This window comes from Prionailurus viverrinus, chromosome X (assembly GCF_022837055.1).
Source record: "Prionailurus viverrinus isolate Anna chromosome X, UM_Priviv_1.0, whole genome shotgun sequence".
NCBI lineage: Eukaryota > Metazoa > Chordata > Mammalia > Carnivora > Felidae > Prionailurus > Prionailurus viverrinus.
The window spans coordinates 74,302,450-74,320,898 of NC_062579.1; the positions used below are offsets into that span (position 1 = coordinate 74,302,450).

At 42.2% G+C, this 18,449-nt stretch overlaps 1 protein-coding gene across 1 annotated transcript; it reads left to right on the plus strand.

Annotated features, from left to right (window-relative positions):
• The first annotated feature begins 1,031 nt into the window (after positions 1–1,031).
• Positions 1,032–3,193, plus strand: HNRNPH2 (heterogeneous nuclear ribonucleoprotein H2). Its single transcript, XM_047843185.1, has one exon. The coding sequence runs from the start codon at positions 1,032–1,034 to the stop codon at positions 2,379–2,381; it is 1,350 nt and encodes a 449-aa protein (XP_047699141.1). The 3' UTR covers positions 2,382–3,193.
• The last annotated feature ends 15,256 nt before the right edge of the window (positions 3,194–18,449 follow it).

Below are 18,449 nucleotides of genomic sequence, written 5' to 3' on the forward strand. Positions count from 1 at the left end.
TGTTTAAAACCTTTTGAAGGCCTTTCTCATTTGTCCATCACATAAAGCCTTTAAGATATGATTTCTACCTTCCAGCCTTAATGTCTTGCCTGGCCTCATCCTATTTTATGCTCCATCGTAACTTTTAAAATTCATTTATGGATCCATGAACTGGTTAGTCTGTTTTATTTAACAATTCTGTGCTGTTAGAATTGACCAAGTGTCCCTGCTTTGTGTATCTTTTTACCCTGAACAGGATTCTGTCATAGTAAGGATAATGTTTATTTGCACTTTTGTCTTTAGTAAAGATGTATAATGCTCCTGGACCATAAATCCTTTCTGGGCTTACTGACTTTTGTATCCTGAAGCCAAGTACTGGAGTTGGCAACTGAAAAATATAAAATGAATGTATGAACTACCCATAATGTCTTTTTTTCCATTTATCTCTTAGGCCTTAATATTTCCCTGATTTTATTAATTGGCATGAATTCTTTATATAATAAGGATATTCATGTATTGGTGTAAGTATCTTCTCAAAGTGTATTGTTTGTCTTTTAATTCTGTTTTATTTTACCTTTGATGTAATTAAGTTTTTCATTTTTATGTAATCGGGTATAGCCATCTTGTGTTTGTTCATATCTTCCAGTGATATTGTTGCTGTTAATTTTTTACGCCTTTCATTTTCTGACTATGATGTTAATATATGCTGAATATAGAAAACTTAGAACATACAGAAATGTCCAAAGAAAACAGTCGTTTAAATAAAAAGTTCCCATAATCCTACTGCCCAGAAATAACCACTATTAATGGTATCTAACAAATAAATAGGTATTGAGTAAATAACGGTTGGATGAATGAATTAAAAATTTGGTGTGGTCTTATTATTTATACAAATGTTTTGGAAAAAAATCAGTGTAATTGAGTTTTATATTAGTTTGCTTTTTTCCTACTTGTATTGTGAACATTTTTCCATGACAATAGTCTTCTAATTTTTTTCAGCTACATCAAAATCATAGTGAGCCAAGCTTGCCACCAAGAGCCCAACAGTCACCATGATGCTGAGCACGGAAGGCAGGGAGGGGTTCGTGGTGAAGGTCAGGGGCCTACCCTGGTCCTGCTCAGCTGATGAAGTGATGCGCTTCTTCTCTGATTGTAAAATCCAAAATGGCACATCAGGTATTCGTTTCATCTACACCAGAGAAGGCAGACCAAGTGGTGAAGCATTTGTCGAACTTGAATCCGAAGATGAAGTGAAATTGGCTTTGAAGAAGGACAGAGAAACCATGGGACACAGATATGTTGAAGTATTCAAGTCCAACAGTGTTGAAATGGATTGGGTGTTGAAGCATACAGGTCCAAATAGTCCTGATACTGCCAACGATGGCTTCGTCCGGCTTAGAGGACTCCCATTTGGCTGTAGCAAGGAAGAGATTGTTCAGTTCTTTTCAGGGTTGGAAATTGTGCCAAATGGGATGACACTGCCGGTGGACTTTCAGGGGAGGAGCACAGGGGAGGCCTTTGTGCAGTTTGCTTCACAGGAGATAGCTGAAAAGGCCTTAAAGAAACACAAGGAAAGAATAGGGCACAGGTACATTGAAATCTTCAAGAGTAGCAGAGCTGAAGTCCGAACCCACTATGATCCCCCTCGAAAGCTCATGGCTATGCAGCGGCCAGGTCCCTATGATAGGCCAGGGGCTGGCAGAGGGTATAATAGCATTGGCAGAGGGGCTGGGTTTGAAAGGATGAGACGTGGTGCCTATGGTGGAGGGTATGGAGGCTATGATGACTATGGTGGCTATAATGATGGATATGGCTTTGGGTCCGATAGGTTTGGAAGAGACCTCAATTACTGTTTTTCAGGAATGTCTGATCATAGATATGGAGATGGTGGGTCCAGTTTCCAGAGTACCACAGGGCACTGTGTACACATGAGGGGATTACCTTACAGAGCCACTGAGAATGATATTTACAATTTTTTCTCACCTCTTAACCCCATGAGAGTGCACATTGAAATTGGACCTGATGGCCGAGTTACTGGTGAGGCAGATGTTGAATTTGCTACTCATGAAGATGCTGTGGCAGCTATGGCAAAAGACAAAGCTAATATGCAACACAGATATGTGGAGCTCTTCTTGAATTCTACTGCAGGAACGAGTGGGGGTGCTTATGATCACAGCTATGTAGAACTCTTTTTGAATTCTACAGCAGGGGCAAGTGGTGGTGCTTATGGTAGTCAAATGATGGGAGGGATGGGCTTATCCAACCAGTCTAGTTATGGGGGTCCTACTAGCCAGCAGCTAAGTGGTGGCTATGGAGGTGGTTATGGTGGTCAGAGCAGTATGAGTGGATACGACCAAGTTCTGCAGGAAAACTCCAGTGACTATCAGTCAAACCTTGCTTAAGTAAAGAAGGAACACTAAACAGCTGTTACAGAAATAAAAGCTGTGCATTTATGGGAGTTGTAGAATGGGAGGGATGTCTAGCCTATCCAGTGTGATTGGTAATTGGGAAATATCATTGATTCTGATCACTCTTGGACAACTTTTTCTTTCTTTCTTTCTTTCTTTCTTTCTTTCTCTCTCTCTTTCCTTTTTTTAAAGAAAACAAAAATTAAGTTTAACAGTTTCGCATTACAGGCTTGTGATTCATGCTTACTGTAAAGTGGAAGTCAAGGTTTTAAAACTTCAAGCTCAGTAATTTTGAACACTGAAGCATTCACTTAGGATGTAATAACAGCGTTCAGTATTGACCATAACTGTTAAAACAACTTTCAGCTTTCCTCAAGTTAGTTATGTTGTAGGAGTATACCTAAGCAGTAAGCGTATTTAGGTTAAAGCAGTTTCACTTATGTTAAATGTTGCTCTTATACCACAATACACTGAAAACTTTGGATGCATGTTGAGAAACATGCTTTTCTGTAAAACTCAAATATAGGAGCTGTGTCTACGATTCAAAGTGAAAACATTTGGCATGTTTGTTAATTCTAGCTTTTTGGTTTAATATGCTGTAAGGCACGTGACTGTACACTTTTTTTTTTTTTTAAGATCTGGGACAATTTTGAGATGTAATACCAATACTTTAGGAGTTTGGTCATGTCGTTTGTATGAGATTCTGAGGCTTTGATTTAAATCTTTCCTTGTATTGTGATTTCCATTAGATGTATTGTACTAAGTGAAACTTGTTAAATAAATCTTCCTTTTAAAAACTGGAAAAATAATCTTGTACAGATTTATTTAAAAAATCTTGATTTTTTTAAAGAAAATTTATTTAAGTAGTCTCTATACCCAAAGTGGGACTTGAACTCTCGGCCCCAACATCAAGAGTCACATGGCCTCTGACTGAGCCAGCAGGGTGCTCCCAGCTTGATTTTTTTAATGCTTTATCATATGAAAATTTTCTTTTATTCAAGTCTTCTGCACTTGAAATTTAAATTGTTTTTAATTTTTAAATTTTTATAAACTTGCATTAGCATTTTATACATACATTGTTGTATATATCACAAATTATTTATTTCTAGGATATATTCCTAAAAGTGGAATTGCTGAGTCAAAAGTACAAACATTTTTAAGGCTTTTGATTTGCATTATCAGAAAGATTATGGTACTTTGTGTTTGTACCAGGACTGTATGTCCCCCTCACCCCATAGACTTCTCAATGATACATATTGTTATTGATCTTGGCTAATTTGTTAGTTGAAAAATGATATCCCATTGCTATTTTATTTTTTTTAAGTTTTATTTTCGAGAGTGCAAGCAGGGGAGGGACAGAGAGGGAGACTGAGGTGAAGCAGGGTCTGCACTGACAGCTGAGAGCCTGATGCAGGGTTCCAACTCATGAATTGAGATCATGACCTGAGCTGAGATCAAGACCTGAGTTGAAGTCGGATGCTTAACCAGGTGTCCCTCTCATTGCTATTTTAATTTCTATTTAATTACTTTTGGGGTGGAGTATTTTTCTGTTTGTTTTTAAATGTCTCACCTCCATGTCCACAGGACTATGGAGCTACTCTGGAATCTATCAAGACAGCATTCTCCAGAATCCAAGAAGTGAAAGCAAATAAATCCCATTCCTTTTGTTTAATCATATAGAAGATCTAAGGCCAATTTATATGTTTTAAAAAAGAATTAAGCATATGTTATTAAATAATACAGTCTCCACCATGAATTTATTAATAGCATCTCTAAACACCTTTAAGGTTTTTCGGGGCATTTAAAACTTGTTCTTAACCATTGGTTCTCAAACTTTAGCATGTACCAGAGAATCCTCTGCAGGGCTTGTTAATACATTGATTACTGGGCCTCACTCTTACAGTTTTCGAAATTTGGTAATTTTGGGGTGGTGCTTAAGAATCTCCTGATGCTGCTGGTCTCGCGGCCACATTTTGTGACCCATCACAGCTCTCTGATTACTAAATGCCCTAAAATAGCTTTAAGAAGCAGCTTCCTTCATGATTCCTGATTGTCTCCCCTTACATTCCTATGAGAAGTAATTTAAACTTTATGTTAAATACAGATTGCATATGATTGTTTATAGCATCTTGCACCTCCTATGAGGACTTCAAAGGCCCGTGACACCAGAGGCTTTCTTACATTTCTGTATATGTAGTAGCTGTTAACAATTACACCTCTCAATGACATTCAGGCCTGGATGCCCTCGGGTCACTATCAGCTGCACCTGAACTACAAATCTTTTTGTGGATCTTGTGACTAGCCTGGAAATGGATTGTTACCCTTGCTCTGCTTATAGCTTAGGGTCCGGAGAAATGCTCTGAGATGGGAAGCAAATACCAAATTGGTATAACCTGACAATTTTATTCAAGAACACTTTTTATTGAGTATCATTTCTACAAAATCATTCACACTGAGGATACAGTGAGAGGGGAATTCTTTGATACTTCTAATTTCTGTAACAGTTGCTAAGAGAGCAAGAAATTCATTTTGACTCGTGCTACTGAGCCAGTCATTACCTTGCCCTCCTGAGCTCCTTCAGGAAGCCTTTCTCAGGGGGTTCACGAGTACATGTTTTTGCTTTCCAGACTGCTCAGTTAATTTTCCAGAAGGTTCTATAAGTGTGAGCGAAGATTCTTCAGTTAGCCACTAGATGTCACCAAATGCCAGGAAAGAATTGGCTGAGACCTGAGATCAAAGGTGTCTGTTGCTTCTTGCTGGATAAGAAAACTCCCAAGGTCAAAGGAAGCAGTGAAAAGAGAGAGACCCTGGAGAAGGTCAGCAGTCAGAGGTGTGGAAACGGACAGTAGTACCTGTCAGGGAAGCAGCACAGATGTGCACACATACACACCCCTGTAACTCTCAAATCTAATTCTGTAACACTACCAAGGAGAGTTTGCTGGGAGGTAAAGTGTGAAACCCACCGATAGACCTCCTGAGCACCAAGCCAGGGGATTCATTTTAGACTGTACCTGTAAGCTACTTGGCAGGATCAGGCTGAAAGTTTTCAATCACAAAAATCATACCCTAAGGGGGTCTCCACTGATGGCTTATGCCAGTGGTTTTCAGAGTGTGCTTCCAGGACCAGCAGCGTGACCTGGAACTTGTTAGAAATGAAAAGTCTCAGACCCCTCCCAGAATGACTGAATGAGAAACTCTGGGGTGAGGCCACAAATCTGTGTTTTAATAAGCCCTGCAGGTGATTCTGATGCACAGAACCATTGGCTTATGTAGGCATTCTGTTTTCCACCCATTTATTTATTTCTGCATTTATTTTTTGAAAAGCTTCTAAATATTTTATTTACTTTGAGAGAGCGCGCACGAGCAGGGGAGGGGCAGAGAGAGAGGGAGAGAATCCCAGGCAGGCTCTGCACAATAAGCTCAATCATGAACCATGAGGTCATGACCTAAGCTGAAATCAAAAGTCAGATGCTCAAATGACTGAGCCATCCAGGCACCCCTATTTCTGCATTTATTCATCCATCCATAAAGGTCTCTATTCCAGAGACAATCTTACCTGTCAGCATGACACAGCTTCTGTATCCTCCTTCCCAAACTGATATGGAAAAGCATTGCGAATTCACTTACAAATCAAGGTCCTTTTTCCTTAGGGAGAATTCCTAAAATGTCAGCAAAAAGGAAGATTTCTTCAAGATGTGCCTCGAGGGCTATTGCAAAACCAGATTGCAACTGGTGAAATGGGATTCCACTCACCGCACCTGACACTAAGCTGGGAGTGTCACAGGGACCATTTCACAACCTGCTCTCACAGTGACTGAAAGTCAGCTTTTCTGAATGCAAAGCAAGCATGTGTGTGGGGTCACCAGGTTAGTGCGGTGCAGGGCCCCATTCAGAAGGTTAGCTAGTGTTGGGAGCCTGTCTGTGGGAGCAGCCCCCCTCCCGGCCCCGCCGCCAGCAGTGATCTGCAGATGCACAGAATGCACTTCCGCCAGCATCTGAGAATGACTGCACTTTATCCAGTAATTATTTTCTAAATTATTTACCTATTCCAATGCTCTGTCTGACCAACATACTAATTAGGACATCTACCTGCATATTGCGAGGGCCGTTTTCCAGGGTTCTTTTTCTCATTCCAGCACTTGCTCCTCCTGCCTCCCCTTGTTTGCGCGGGGCTTTTTTCTCATACACGCGATGCTATTACGTGTCAACGCCACCACCATTATAGAGATGCGGAAATTGAGTCTCAGGCAGGGTGAAAACCAATCTTGTGTTTGGGAAAGAACCAGAATGCTGGAGGGGAGAAGGAAATGATGTCTAACATGGGCAAGAGGGCACGGCTCAGGTCCGAATGGGATAGAATTAAGAGTAGCGGCGCTCTGGGCCCCGTGTGGTAAGGGTAGCGGGGACCCGCGCTGGTTCTAGTTCCTCCTCTCTGGCTTCTCAGCGGGTAGTCCCGTTTTCCTCCTGCAAGCCCGCCCAGAGGTGAGTAAAGTCGGGCGGAGGGCGTGAAGCTCAGGGGGGCGGAGAGAGATAGTTTGACATGAATCAATTCCTTCCTTTCCCCTCTCGCTTATCAGAGACCATCAACTCTCCTCCCCCCCACCACACCTACAGTGTTTTTCCCGTGTAGGGTTCGGGAAGAGGCTGCCCGCGTAATGGCGGCCGGCTGGGCGGGGGCTGGTGCGGGCCTTGACGCAGGGGGCGTGGTTAGCGCGGCTATGGGCGGAAGGGAGCCTGGGGAGGGGAGTCAGTTGCGTGTCAGTGGATCTCTGAGAGGGGAGACCACCACCCCGATAAGCGGGGCCCAACAAGTTAAGGCTGGTCCAGGAACCTCGCTCCCCCTCCCAGCCCCCCTCACTTCTTCGGGTTCAGTTGGGCGCTGGGAGCGGGAAGCCAAGGCCGAACCGGACCACGGGGTCGAAAAGGAACAGCCCTGGAACTTCCTGGGCGCCCCTTCCGTTGATTAGCTCTGGTCTGTTCCTCGGGGAAGTCATGCTTCCTGTGCCCACAGCACCTTGGCTCCAGGGCAGCCTTGAGAACAGGCGCCAGGGATCCTCTGGTGGGTCGAGGGAAGCCAGTTTCCCCTGCGTGTAGCCCCATGCCTGGCACAGAGTAGGCGCTCAATACATGTTTATTTCAGTTGAGTGTTGATTCAGCTTTTATGGCTTGTGATGAATCCTTTTCTTTCCATTCTCTAAACTCCCAGTGCTGACTGGATCATGGATAATTACCCTCTATCACGACATCATATTAGAACTTTAAAAAGTTGTGAAAACATGTTGGTTCTCTTGTTTGTTTTTTTTCTCAACTCATATAATTTTGCTATTTGCGGCACTCGGGGCGGGGAGATGATTTCTCTGCAGCAAAGCCTTAAAATGTTCTACCCCTTCCTTCAAACTTCCTCCCACTCATCACTTGACACCAATTTGTCTCCTGTTAAATCTTTGTCAGCAGGGGCACCTGGGTGGCTCACTTAGTTAAGCTTTGGACTTCAGTTCAGATCATGATCTCACCGTCTGTGAGCTGAAACTACTTTCTGGGCCTGACCAGAGGCTCTGTCCAAACTAATCATCACAATCTGGGCCCTGACTCTCATAGAGGGAGACTCCATGGATTTGTAAACTGGTTTTATGCTTGACAGTCTGCTTAGTTAATTTTCCAGGAACTCTCCAACTATGTTTCTTAATTCTCAAGCCAGCCAGTAGTTGACATTGAATTCCATAAACAAGATAGCTTATTTGAGTCTGAGTTACATGAGTAATTTTCCCCTTTCTGCTTTGCTATATTTTCCAATTTTCTATAGAGAGTACATGTAGCTTTCATTTTGTGGGGAAAAAAGGAAGTTAACTTCCCTAAATAAAAAAACCAAGCTATGCAGAGAATAGAGATCTAAGATTCAGTGCTTTTGAGTCTACTATAGCTAAACATATGCTTACTCTATGATCCAACAATTCCATCCCTAGGTATATACCCAAGAAAAATAAAAGCATGTGTGTATATAGACTTGTACATGAATGTTCATAGCAACTCTTTCTGTAATTGCCCTAAACCAGATACAATCTTTTTTTTAATGTTTTATTTATTTTTTGAGAGAGAGCGTAAGTGGGGGAGGGGCAGACAGAGAGGGGGACAGAGGATCTGAAGCAGGTTCTGCACTGACAGCACAGAGCCCCATGTGGGGCTTGAAATCATGAACTGTGAGATCATGACCTGAGCTGAAGTCAGATGCTCAACCAACTGAGCTACCCAGGTGCCCCCAGATACAATCTTAATATGCATAAATAAATGAGTAGATAAACAAAATGTAGTACTTCCATACAATGAGATTCTGCTTAACAATAAAATGAATAAATCCCAAAATAATAATGCTAAGTGAAAGAAGCCAAACAAAAAAAAATAGGAGTATGTACTGTATTTCTCCATTTATATAACATTCTAGGACATGCAAATTAATGTATATTTAAAGTAGTCAGATCTGTGGTTATTTCTGGAGGTGGAGATTAACTCAGAAGAGGCCCAAGAGAGCCTTATGAGGTGATGGAACTGTTCTATACCTTGGTCTGCTTACACAGGTGGATATGTATGTAAAGTTCATTGGGCTGTACATTTAAGATTTGTGCACTTTACTGCGTAATTGTTATACCTCAATAAAAACGTTAAAAGAGGATGCAACTGCTTTTGTCAGTCTCTTTCCTTCTCTCTTTGACCCTTTCTTCTCTTTCTCCTTCTCTCCATCCCTCTCTCTTCTTTATTTTTTGTATCCTTTTGGGAGAGAGTTGATGGAGCATCAAGGCACTGATGCCAATTCTACCCACAATCCTGCCTATCAAATGTTCACATCTCCATTAAGTGGGAAATATAGAAGACAGTTTATTCAGGGAGTAGGATTTTAAAAGTCCATGGTTAAAGGATGATTCCTGGAAATGGACATTTTTTACTCTTCCCATATGCTTGGACTACATATACATTTTTGGGCCCTCACTTCTGTTGTGGTCTTTCTCTAAGAGCTAACATCTTTGGAGTCAGACATACTTGCCTTTGATTCCCTGCTGCACTAACTACTAGCTGTTTGACTCTGGGGAAATGACTTAAGTTCTGTGATTCTTAGTTTTTTCATTCATAAAATGGGTATAATAATCCCTATTCCCTAACCTTAAGAATTCAGTGATGATAGCTACACTTACCGTGGTCAGCATTGTATGACATATAGAATTGTCAAATCACTATGTTGTACATGTGAAACTAATATAACATTGCATGCCAACAATGCTTCAACTTAAAAAAATCAATGAGATAATACAATTCAGGTAAAGCACATTGTCTGCCACAGAGAAACTTCTTGATTTTGGAAGGCTCTCTGATTTCCTTACACGGTTATGAACTTGTACCCTTTGAATTTCTGGTGACATGTGGCCCTGCTCCATTGGGACATTAAATAACCTTTCCTCTTGTTACTACTACAACAACTAGGAGGAAGATTTATATTTTAGTATGATTCTTAAACCTGTCCTTGGCCTCACATAGCCTCTTTCTTACTAAATAACAATGGGGGCACCTGGGTGATTCAGTTGGTTAAGCGTCTGACTCTTGGTTCTGGCTCAGGTTATGATCTCACGGAGCCCCGTGTCAACTCTGCACTCACAGCCAAGAACCCTCTTGGGATTTTTCTCTCTCCCTCTCTCTCTGCCCCTCTCCTGCTGGTGCGTTTATGCATGCACTCTCTCCCTCTCTTTCAAAATAAATAAACTATATATTAAAAAAAACAATGAAAAGGGCTTTTTCATTGGCTTCCACAACATTCCTGGGTGGTTGATTCATGAAAGCTACTTGTTGCTATCCTGTTACAGAAGTGAAGAGAGGCATCTTGACCTCAATAAGATCCTATAGTTAGAGATAGGTCTAGCATTGACAAGTGTTGTGTATCTTGCCTTGTGGGAGCATGATAAGACATTGCAGATGCCAAAGTGAATTATTTAAAAATACAGTTAGGATTTTTCTTCCTACCCCAGACCCTGCTAGACTCCACGAGCTGATTCCTACCACATGACCATGAAAGTCAACCATAACACACACACATATTTATTTCCCTCCGTGCTGACCCATTTTAGAGAGCTTTTTATGGTAGTTATGCTATTTAGTTGATCTCAAGATTGTCTCTTTTAAAGGAAGATTCAGTGGAAAGAGAAAGGATGTTTGTTGAATGAGTGCTCTGTGTCAAGCATGGAGCTACAGGAGGTTTTACAGGAGGTCTAAACAACCCTGTGAGATAAGTACCACGATTAGATTTTGGAGATGAGGAAACTTAATTTTGGAAATGAAAATTACTTTCTAGACAGTCACTCAGCTTATATGTGGCAGAGGCAGTATTCCATATCTCCATCCGTTGATTTTATTTCTTTTTGCTTTATATTTGAATAAAGAGCATGTGAAAAATAGACCAGCCTTTCTTTCTCTCTCTCAGCCCCATTGCAGTCACCATCAGTCAAAGTATCTGCCTGAAACCAAACCATTCAGCTTAACCATAGAAACAAATCAAACACTGATGGCCCATAATTTCCAGACAAAGATTTTGGCCAAATATTCATCAACATATCCATCCCTTTATTTATGCATTCAACAAATATTTATTGACCAGTAACATATACTAGGCCTCCTAGGAGGGTGACTATTAACCCCAGAGTGGAATCATTTCTATTCCACAAATGAAGCATGGCCCTTACAGGAACCTGTGTTAGCAGTGGGCAGCTTTGGGGTTAGGGTAAAAAGTGGGGATAGAGTTTCAGAAAGAAGCAATTCCTTGCTGGGCATGGACTGTGTCAGATCCCTGGGATTCTGGGAAACTTATTAACCCCAAGAGGACTCCTGGTTCTCAGCTTCAGGCAGCAGCACTTTGGATGGCTTCCTTGGAGGTAGGGTTCTGAAGGGTCTGAGGCTCATATTTACCCTTTTCACTTCCCTCCTCTCCCATTCCCTGTATTCCTGGGTCTCAGATGGTCATGCTTGTCTTTTATCCAAACCTTACTTTTTACTATCTGTATATTTCTTCCCATGCTGTAAGGATATCTTATTCACTTGGGAGAGTCAGACTTGAAACTGAAAATCCTCCCCACTTTAGAGGGGCTGTCAGGATATAGAGTGTATCTGGGAGAATGAATGAGTTGGGTCTCCCTCCCCTGGGTAAGGCAAACCAAAATGAGTACAGAAATCTATAGCTATGATCAAGGTTTGGATTAAATATTAACTGCCTTGCACAAAGGTATCCCTCAATACATATTTTCTGTATGCAGTCTTAAGCATAGTTTTATGGCTCTGTTGTACTCTGTACTTCCTTTCCAGAAGTACACAATGTTTATTAAACCACTGATAAGTTAAGGAATTCCCCCACACTTAGTCTCATAACACATTATATACTAAAATCCTTAAAGGCAGATATAGTGACTACTTTTTTCCTTGTTTTGTGAATAGTTTATATTTGCTGATCATACGGTAGTAACAATGTTCTCTATAGGAACTTATGAAAGTATAGAAATATATATGCCAGGGGCGCCTGGGTGGCACAGTCGGTTAAGCGTCCGACTTCAGCCAGGTCACGATCTCGCGGTCCGTGAGTTCGAGCCCCGCGTCAGGCTCTGGGCTGATGGCTCAGAGCCTGGAGCCTGTTTCTGATTCTGTGTCTCCCTCTCTCTCTGCCCCTCCCCCGTTCATGCTCTGTCTCTCTCTGTCCCAAAAATAAATAAACGTTGAAAAAAAAAAGAAACAAAAAGAAATATATATGCCAAAGGAAATTACTGTTGATTTTCTGGCATATTTTCCTCCAGTTTAAAAAAATTAATGTTTATTTATTTATTTATTTATTTTGAGAGAGAGAGAAAAAGAGAGAGAGAGCGAGTGAGCGCACGAGTGGGGGAGGAGCAGAGACAGACACACACACAGAATCTGAAGCAGGATCCAGGCTCTGAGCTGTCAGCACAGAGCCCAATGCAGGCTCGAATCCCCGAACCATGAGAGTGACCTGAGCCGAAGTCGGACGCTTAACCGACTGAGCCACCTGGGCACCCCACCTCCAATTTTTAAAAAAAACAAATCTTGAATGATGGTTTTGCAAGATGGTGGCTTAGGAGGACACTGGGCTCACCCCACGTCCTGCTGATCACTTAGATTCCATCTACACCTGCCTAAATAACCCAGAAAACCGCCAGAGGATTAGCAGAACGGAGTCACCGGAGCCAAACGCAGACGAGAGGCCACGGAAGAGGGTAGGAAGGGCGGCGAGGCGGTGCGTGCTCCACGGACTGGCGGGAGGGAGCCGGGGTGGAGGGGCGGCTCACCGGCCACGCAGAGCCCCCGAGTCTGGCTGGCAAAAGCGGAGGGGCCTGACGGACTGTGTTCCGTCAGCAAGCGCGACTTAGCGTCTGGGAGGTCATAAGTTAACAGCTCTGCTTGGAAAGCGGGAAGGCTGGAGGACAAAGGGAGGGAGAGCTGCTGAGCCCCCGGACAACAGAGCTCAGTTTGGTGGGGAACAAAGGCGCTCGCCAGCGCCATCTCCCCCGCCCATCCCCCAGCCAAAATCCCAAAGAGAACCAGTTCCTGCCAGGGAACTTGCTCGCTCCGCAAAAACACCCAACTCTGCGCTTCTGCGGAGCCAAACCTCTGGCAGCGGATCTGACTCCCTCCTGCTGCCACAGGGCCCCTCCTGAAGTGGATCACCTAAGGAGAAGCGAGTTAAGCCTGCCCCTCCTGCCCCCGTGCACCTTGCCTACCCACCCCAGCTAATACGCCAGATCCCCAGCATCACAAGCCTGGCAGTGTGCAAGTAGCCCAGACGGGCCACGCCACCCCACAGTGAATCCCGCCCCTAGGAGAGGGGAAGAGAAGGCACACACCAGTCTGACTGTGGCCCCAGCGGTGGGCTGGGGGCAGACATCAGGTCTGACTGCGGCCCCGCCCACCAACTCCAGTTATACACCACAGCACAGGGGAAGTGCCCTGCAGGTCCTCACCACGCCAGGGACTATCCAAAATGACCAAGCGGAAGAATTCCCCTCAGAAGAATCTCCAGGAAATAACAACAGCTAATGAGCTGATCAAAAAGGATTTAAATAATATAACAGAAAGCGAATTTAGAATAATAGTCATAAAATTAATCGCTGGGCTTGAAAACAGTATACAGGACAGCAGAGAATCTCTTGCTACAGAGATCAAGGGACTGAGGAACAGTCATGAGGAGCTGAAAAACGCTGTAAATGAAATGCATAACAAAATGGAAACCACCACAGCTTGGCTTGAAGAGGCAGAGGAGAGAATAGGTGAACTAGAAGATAAAGTTATGGAAAAAGAGGAAGCTGAGAGAAAGAGAGATAAAAAAATCCAGGAGTATGAGGGGAAAATTAGAGAATTAACTGATACACTAAAAAGAAATAATATACGCATAATTGGTATCCCAGAGGAGGAAGAGAGAGGGAAAGGTGCTGAAGGTGTACTTGAAGAAATAATAGCTGAGAACTTCCCTGAACTGGGGAAGGAAAAAGTCATTGAAATCCAAGAGGCACAGAGAACTCCCTTCAGATGTAACTTGAATCGATCTTCTGCACGACATATCATAGTGAAACTGGCAAAATACAAGGATAAAGAGAAAATTCTGAAAGCAGCAAGGGGTAAGCGTGCCCTCACATATAAAGGGAGACCTATAAGACTCCTGACTGATCTCTCTTTTGAAACTTGGCAGGCCAGAAAGAATTGGCACGAGGTTTTCAGGGTGCTAGACAGAAAAAATATGCAGCCAAGAATCCTTTATCCAGCAAGTCTGTCATTTAGAATAGAAGGAGAGATAAAGGTCTTCCCAAACAAAAACTGAAGGAATTTGTCACCACTAAACCAGCCCTACAAGAGATCCTAAGGGGGACCCTGTGAGACAAAGTCCCAGAGACGTCACTACAAGCATAAAACATACAGACATCACAATGACTCTAAACCCGTATCTTTCTATAATAACACTGAATGTAAATGGATTAAATGCGCCAACCAAAAGACATAGGGTATCAGAATGGATAAAAAAAACAAGACCCATCTATTTGCTGTCTACAAGAGACTCATTTTAGACCTGAGGACACCTTTAGATTGAGAATGAGGGGATGGAGAACTATTTATCATGCGAATGGAAGCCAGAAGAAAGCTGGAGTAGCCATACTTATATCAGACAAACTAGACTTTAAATTAATGGCTGTAACAAGAGATGAAGAAGGACATTATATAATAGTTGCAGGGTCTATCCATCAGGAAGAGCTAACAATTATAAATGTCTATGCGTGAATACCGGAGCCCCAAAATATATAAAACAATTACTCATAAACATAAGCAACCTTATTGATAAGAATGTGGTAATTGCAGGGGACTTTAACACCCCACTTACAGAAATGGATAGATCATCTAGACACACGGTCAATAAAGAAACAAGGGCCCTGAATGAGACATTGGATCAGATGGACTTGACAGATATATTTAGAACTCTGCATCCCAAAGCAACAGAATAGACTTTCTTCTCGAGTGCACATGGAACATTCTCCAAGATAGATTATATACTGGGTCACAAAACAGCCCTTCATAAGTTTACAAGAATTGAAATTATACCATGCTTACTTTCAGACCACAATGCTATGAAGCTTGAAATCAACCACAGAAAAAAGTCTGGAAAACCTCCAAAAGCATGGAGGTTAAAGAACACCCTACTAACGAATGAGTGGGTCAACCAGGCAATTAGAGAAGAAATTAAAAAATATATGGAAACAAACGAAAATGAAAATACAACAATCCAAACGCTTTGGGACGCAGCGAAGGCAGTCCTGAGAGGAAAATACATTGCCATCCAGGCCTATCTCAAGAAACAAGAAAAATCCCAAATACAAAATCTAACAGCGCACCTAAAGGAAGTAGAAGCAGAACAGCAAAGGCAGCCTAAACCCAGCAGAAGAAGAGAAATAATAAAGATCAGAGCAGAAATAAACAATATAGAATCTAAAAAAACTGTAGAGCAGATCAACGAAACCAAGAGTTGTTTTATTGAAAAAATAAACAAAATTGACAACCCTCTAGCCAGGCTTCTCAAAAAGAAGAGGGAGATGACCCAAATAGATAAAATCATGAAGGAAAATGGAATTATTACAACCAATCCCTCAGAGATACAAACAATTATCAGGGAATACTATGAAAAATTATATGCCAACAAATTGGACAACCTGGAAGAAATGGACAAATTCCTGAACACCCACACTCTTCCAAAACTCAATCAGGAGGAAATAGAAAGCTTGAACAGACCCATAACCAGTGAAGACATTGAATCAGTTATCAAAAATCTCCCAACAAATAAGAGTCCAGGACCAGATGGCTTCCCAGGGGAGTTCTACCAGACGTTTAAAGCAGAGATAATACCTATCCTTCTCAAGCTATTCCAAGAAATAGAAAGGGAAGGAAAACTTCCAGACTCATTCTATGAAGCCAGTATTACTTTGATTCCTAAACCAGACAGAGACCCAGTCAAAAAAGAGAACTACAGGCCAATATCCCTGATGAATATGGATGCAAAAATTCTCAATAAGATACTAGCAAATCGAATTCAACGGCATATAAAAAGAATTATTCACCATGATCAAGTGGGATTCATTCCTGGGATGCAGGGCTGGTTCAACATTCGCAAATCAATCAATGTGATACATCACATTAACAAAAAAAAAAGAGAAGAACCATATGATCCTGTCAATCGATGCAGAAAAGGCCTTTGACAAAGTCCAGCACCCTTTCTTAGTAAAAACCCTTGGGGCGCCTGGGTGGCGCAGTCGGTTAAGCGTCCGACTTCAGCCAGGTCACGTCTCGCGGTCCGTGGGTTCGAGCCCCGCGTCAGGCTCTGGGCTGATGGCTGATGGCTCAGAGCCTGGAGCCTGTTTCCGATTCTGTGTCTCCCTCTCTCTCTGCCCCTCCCCCGTTCATGCTCTGTCTCTGTCCCAAAAATAAATAAACGTTGAAAAAAAAAACCCTTGAGAAAGTCGGGATAGAAGGAACATACTTAAAGATCATAAAAGCCATTTATGAAAAGCCCACAGCTAACATCATCCTCAATGGGGAAAAACTGAGAGCTTTTTCCCTGAGATCAGGAACACGAGAGGGATGCCCATTCTCACCGCTGTTGTTTAACATAGTGCTGGAAGTTCTAGCATCAGCAATCAGACAACAAAAGGAAATCAAAGGCATCCAAATTGGCAAAGATGAAGTCAAGCTTTCGCTTTTTGCAGATGACATGATATTATACATGGAAAATCCGATAGACTCCACCAAAAGTCTGCTAGAACTGATACAGGAATTCAGCAAAGTTGCAGGATACAAAATCAATGTACAGAAATCAGTTGCATTCTTATACACTAACAATGAAGCAACAGAAAGACAAGTAGGGAAACTGATCCCATTCACAATTGCACCAAGAAGCATAAAATACCTAGGAATAAATCTAACCAAAGATGTAAAGGATCTGTATGCTGAAAACTATAGAAAGCTTATGAAGGAAATTGAAGAAGATTTAAAGAAATGGAAAGACATTCCCTGCTCATGGATTGGAAAAATAAATATTGTCAAAATGTCAATACTACCCAAAGCTATCTACACATTCAATGCAATCCCAATCAGAATTGCACCAGCATTCTTCTTGAAACTAGAACAAGCAATCCTAAAATTCATATGGAACCACAAAAGGCCCCGAATAGCCAAAGGAATTTTGAACAAGAAGACCAAAGCAGGAGGCATCACAATCCCAGACTTTAGCCTCTACTACAAAGCTGTCATCATCAAGACAGCATGGTATTGGCACCAAAACAGACACATAGACCAATGGAATAGAATAGCAACCGCAGAACTAGACCCACAAACGTATGGCCAACTCATCTTTGACAAAGCAGGAAAGAACATCCAATGGAAAAAAGACAGCCTCTTTAACAAATGGTGCTGGGAGAACTGGACAGCAACATGCAGAAGGTTGAAACTAGACCACTTTCTCACACCATTCACAAAAATAAACTCAAAATGGATAAAGGACCTAAATGTGAGACAGGAAACCATCAAAACCTTAGAGGAGAAAGCAGGAAAAGACCTCTCTGACCTCAGCCATAGCAATCTCTTACTCGACACATCCCCAAAGGCAAGGGAATTAAAAGCAAAAGTGAATTACTGGGACCTTATGAAGATAAAAAGCTTCTGCACAGCAAAGGAAACAACCAACAAAACTAAAAGGCAACCAACGGAATGGGAAAAGATATTCGCAAATGACATATCGGACAAAGGGCTAGTATCCAAAATCTATCAAGAGCTCACCAAACTCCACACCCGAAAAACAAATAACCCAGTGAAGAAATGGGCAGAAAACATGAATAGACACTTCTCTAAAGAAGACATCCGGATGGCCAACAGGCACATGAAAAGATGTTCAGCGTCGCTCCTTATCCGGGAAATACAAATCAAAACCACACTCAGGTATCACCTCACGCCAGTCAGAGTGGCCAAAATGAACAAATCAGGAGACTATAGATGCTGGAGAGGATGTGGAGAAACGGGAGCCCTCTTGCACTGTTGGTGGGAATGCAAATTGGTGTAGCCGCTCTGGAAAGCAATGTGGAGGTTCCTTAGAAAATTAAAAATAGACCTACCCTATGACCCAGCAATAGCACTGCTAGGAATTTATCCAAGGGATACAGGAGTGCTGATGCATAGGGGCACTTGTACCCCAATGTTCATAGCAGCACTCTCAACAATAGCCAAATTATGGAAAGAGCCTAAATGTCCATCAACTGATGAATGGATAAAGAAATTGTGGTTTATATACACAAGGGAATATTACGTGGCAATGAGAAAAAATGAAATATGGCCTTTTGTAGCAACGTGGATGGAACTGGAGAGTGTGATGCTAGGTGAAATAAGCCATACAGAGAAAGACAGATACCATATGGTTTCACTCTTATGTGGATCCTGAGAAACTTAACAGGAACCCATGGGCGAGGGGAAGGAAAGAAAAAAAAAAAAGAGGTT

Excerpts from the sequence above, each read along its gene's own strand:
- HNRNPH2 (XM_047843185.1), top strand. The coding sequence starts at position 1,032 with ATGATGCTGAGCACGGAAGGCAGGGAGGGGTTCGTGGTGAAGGTCAGG.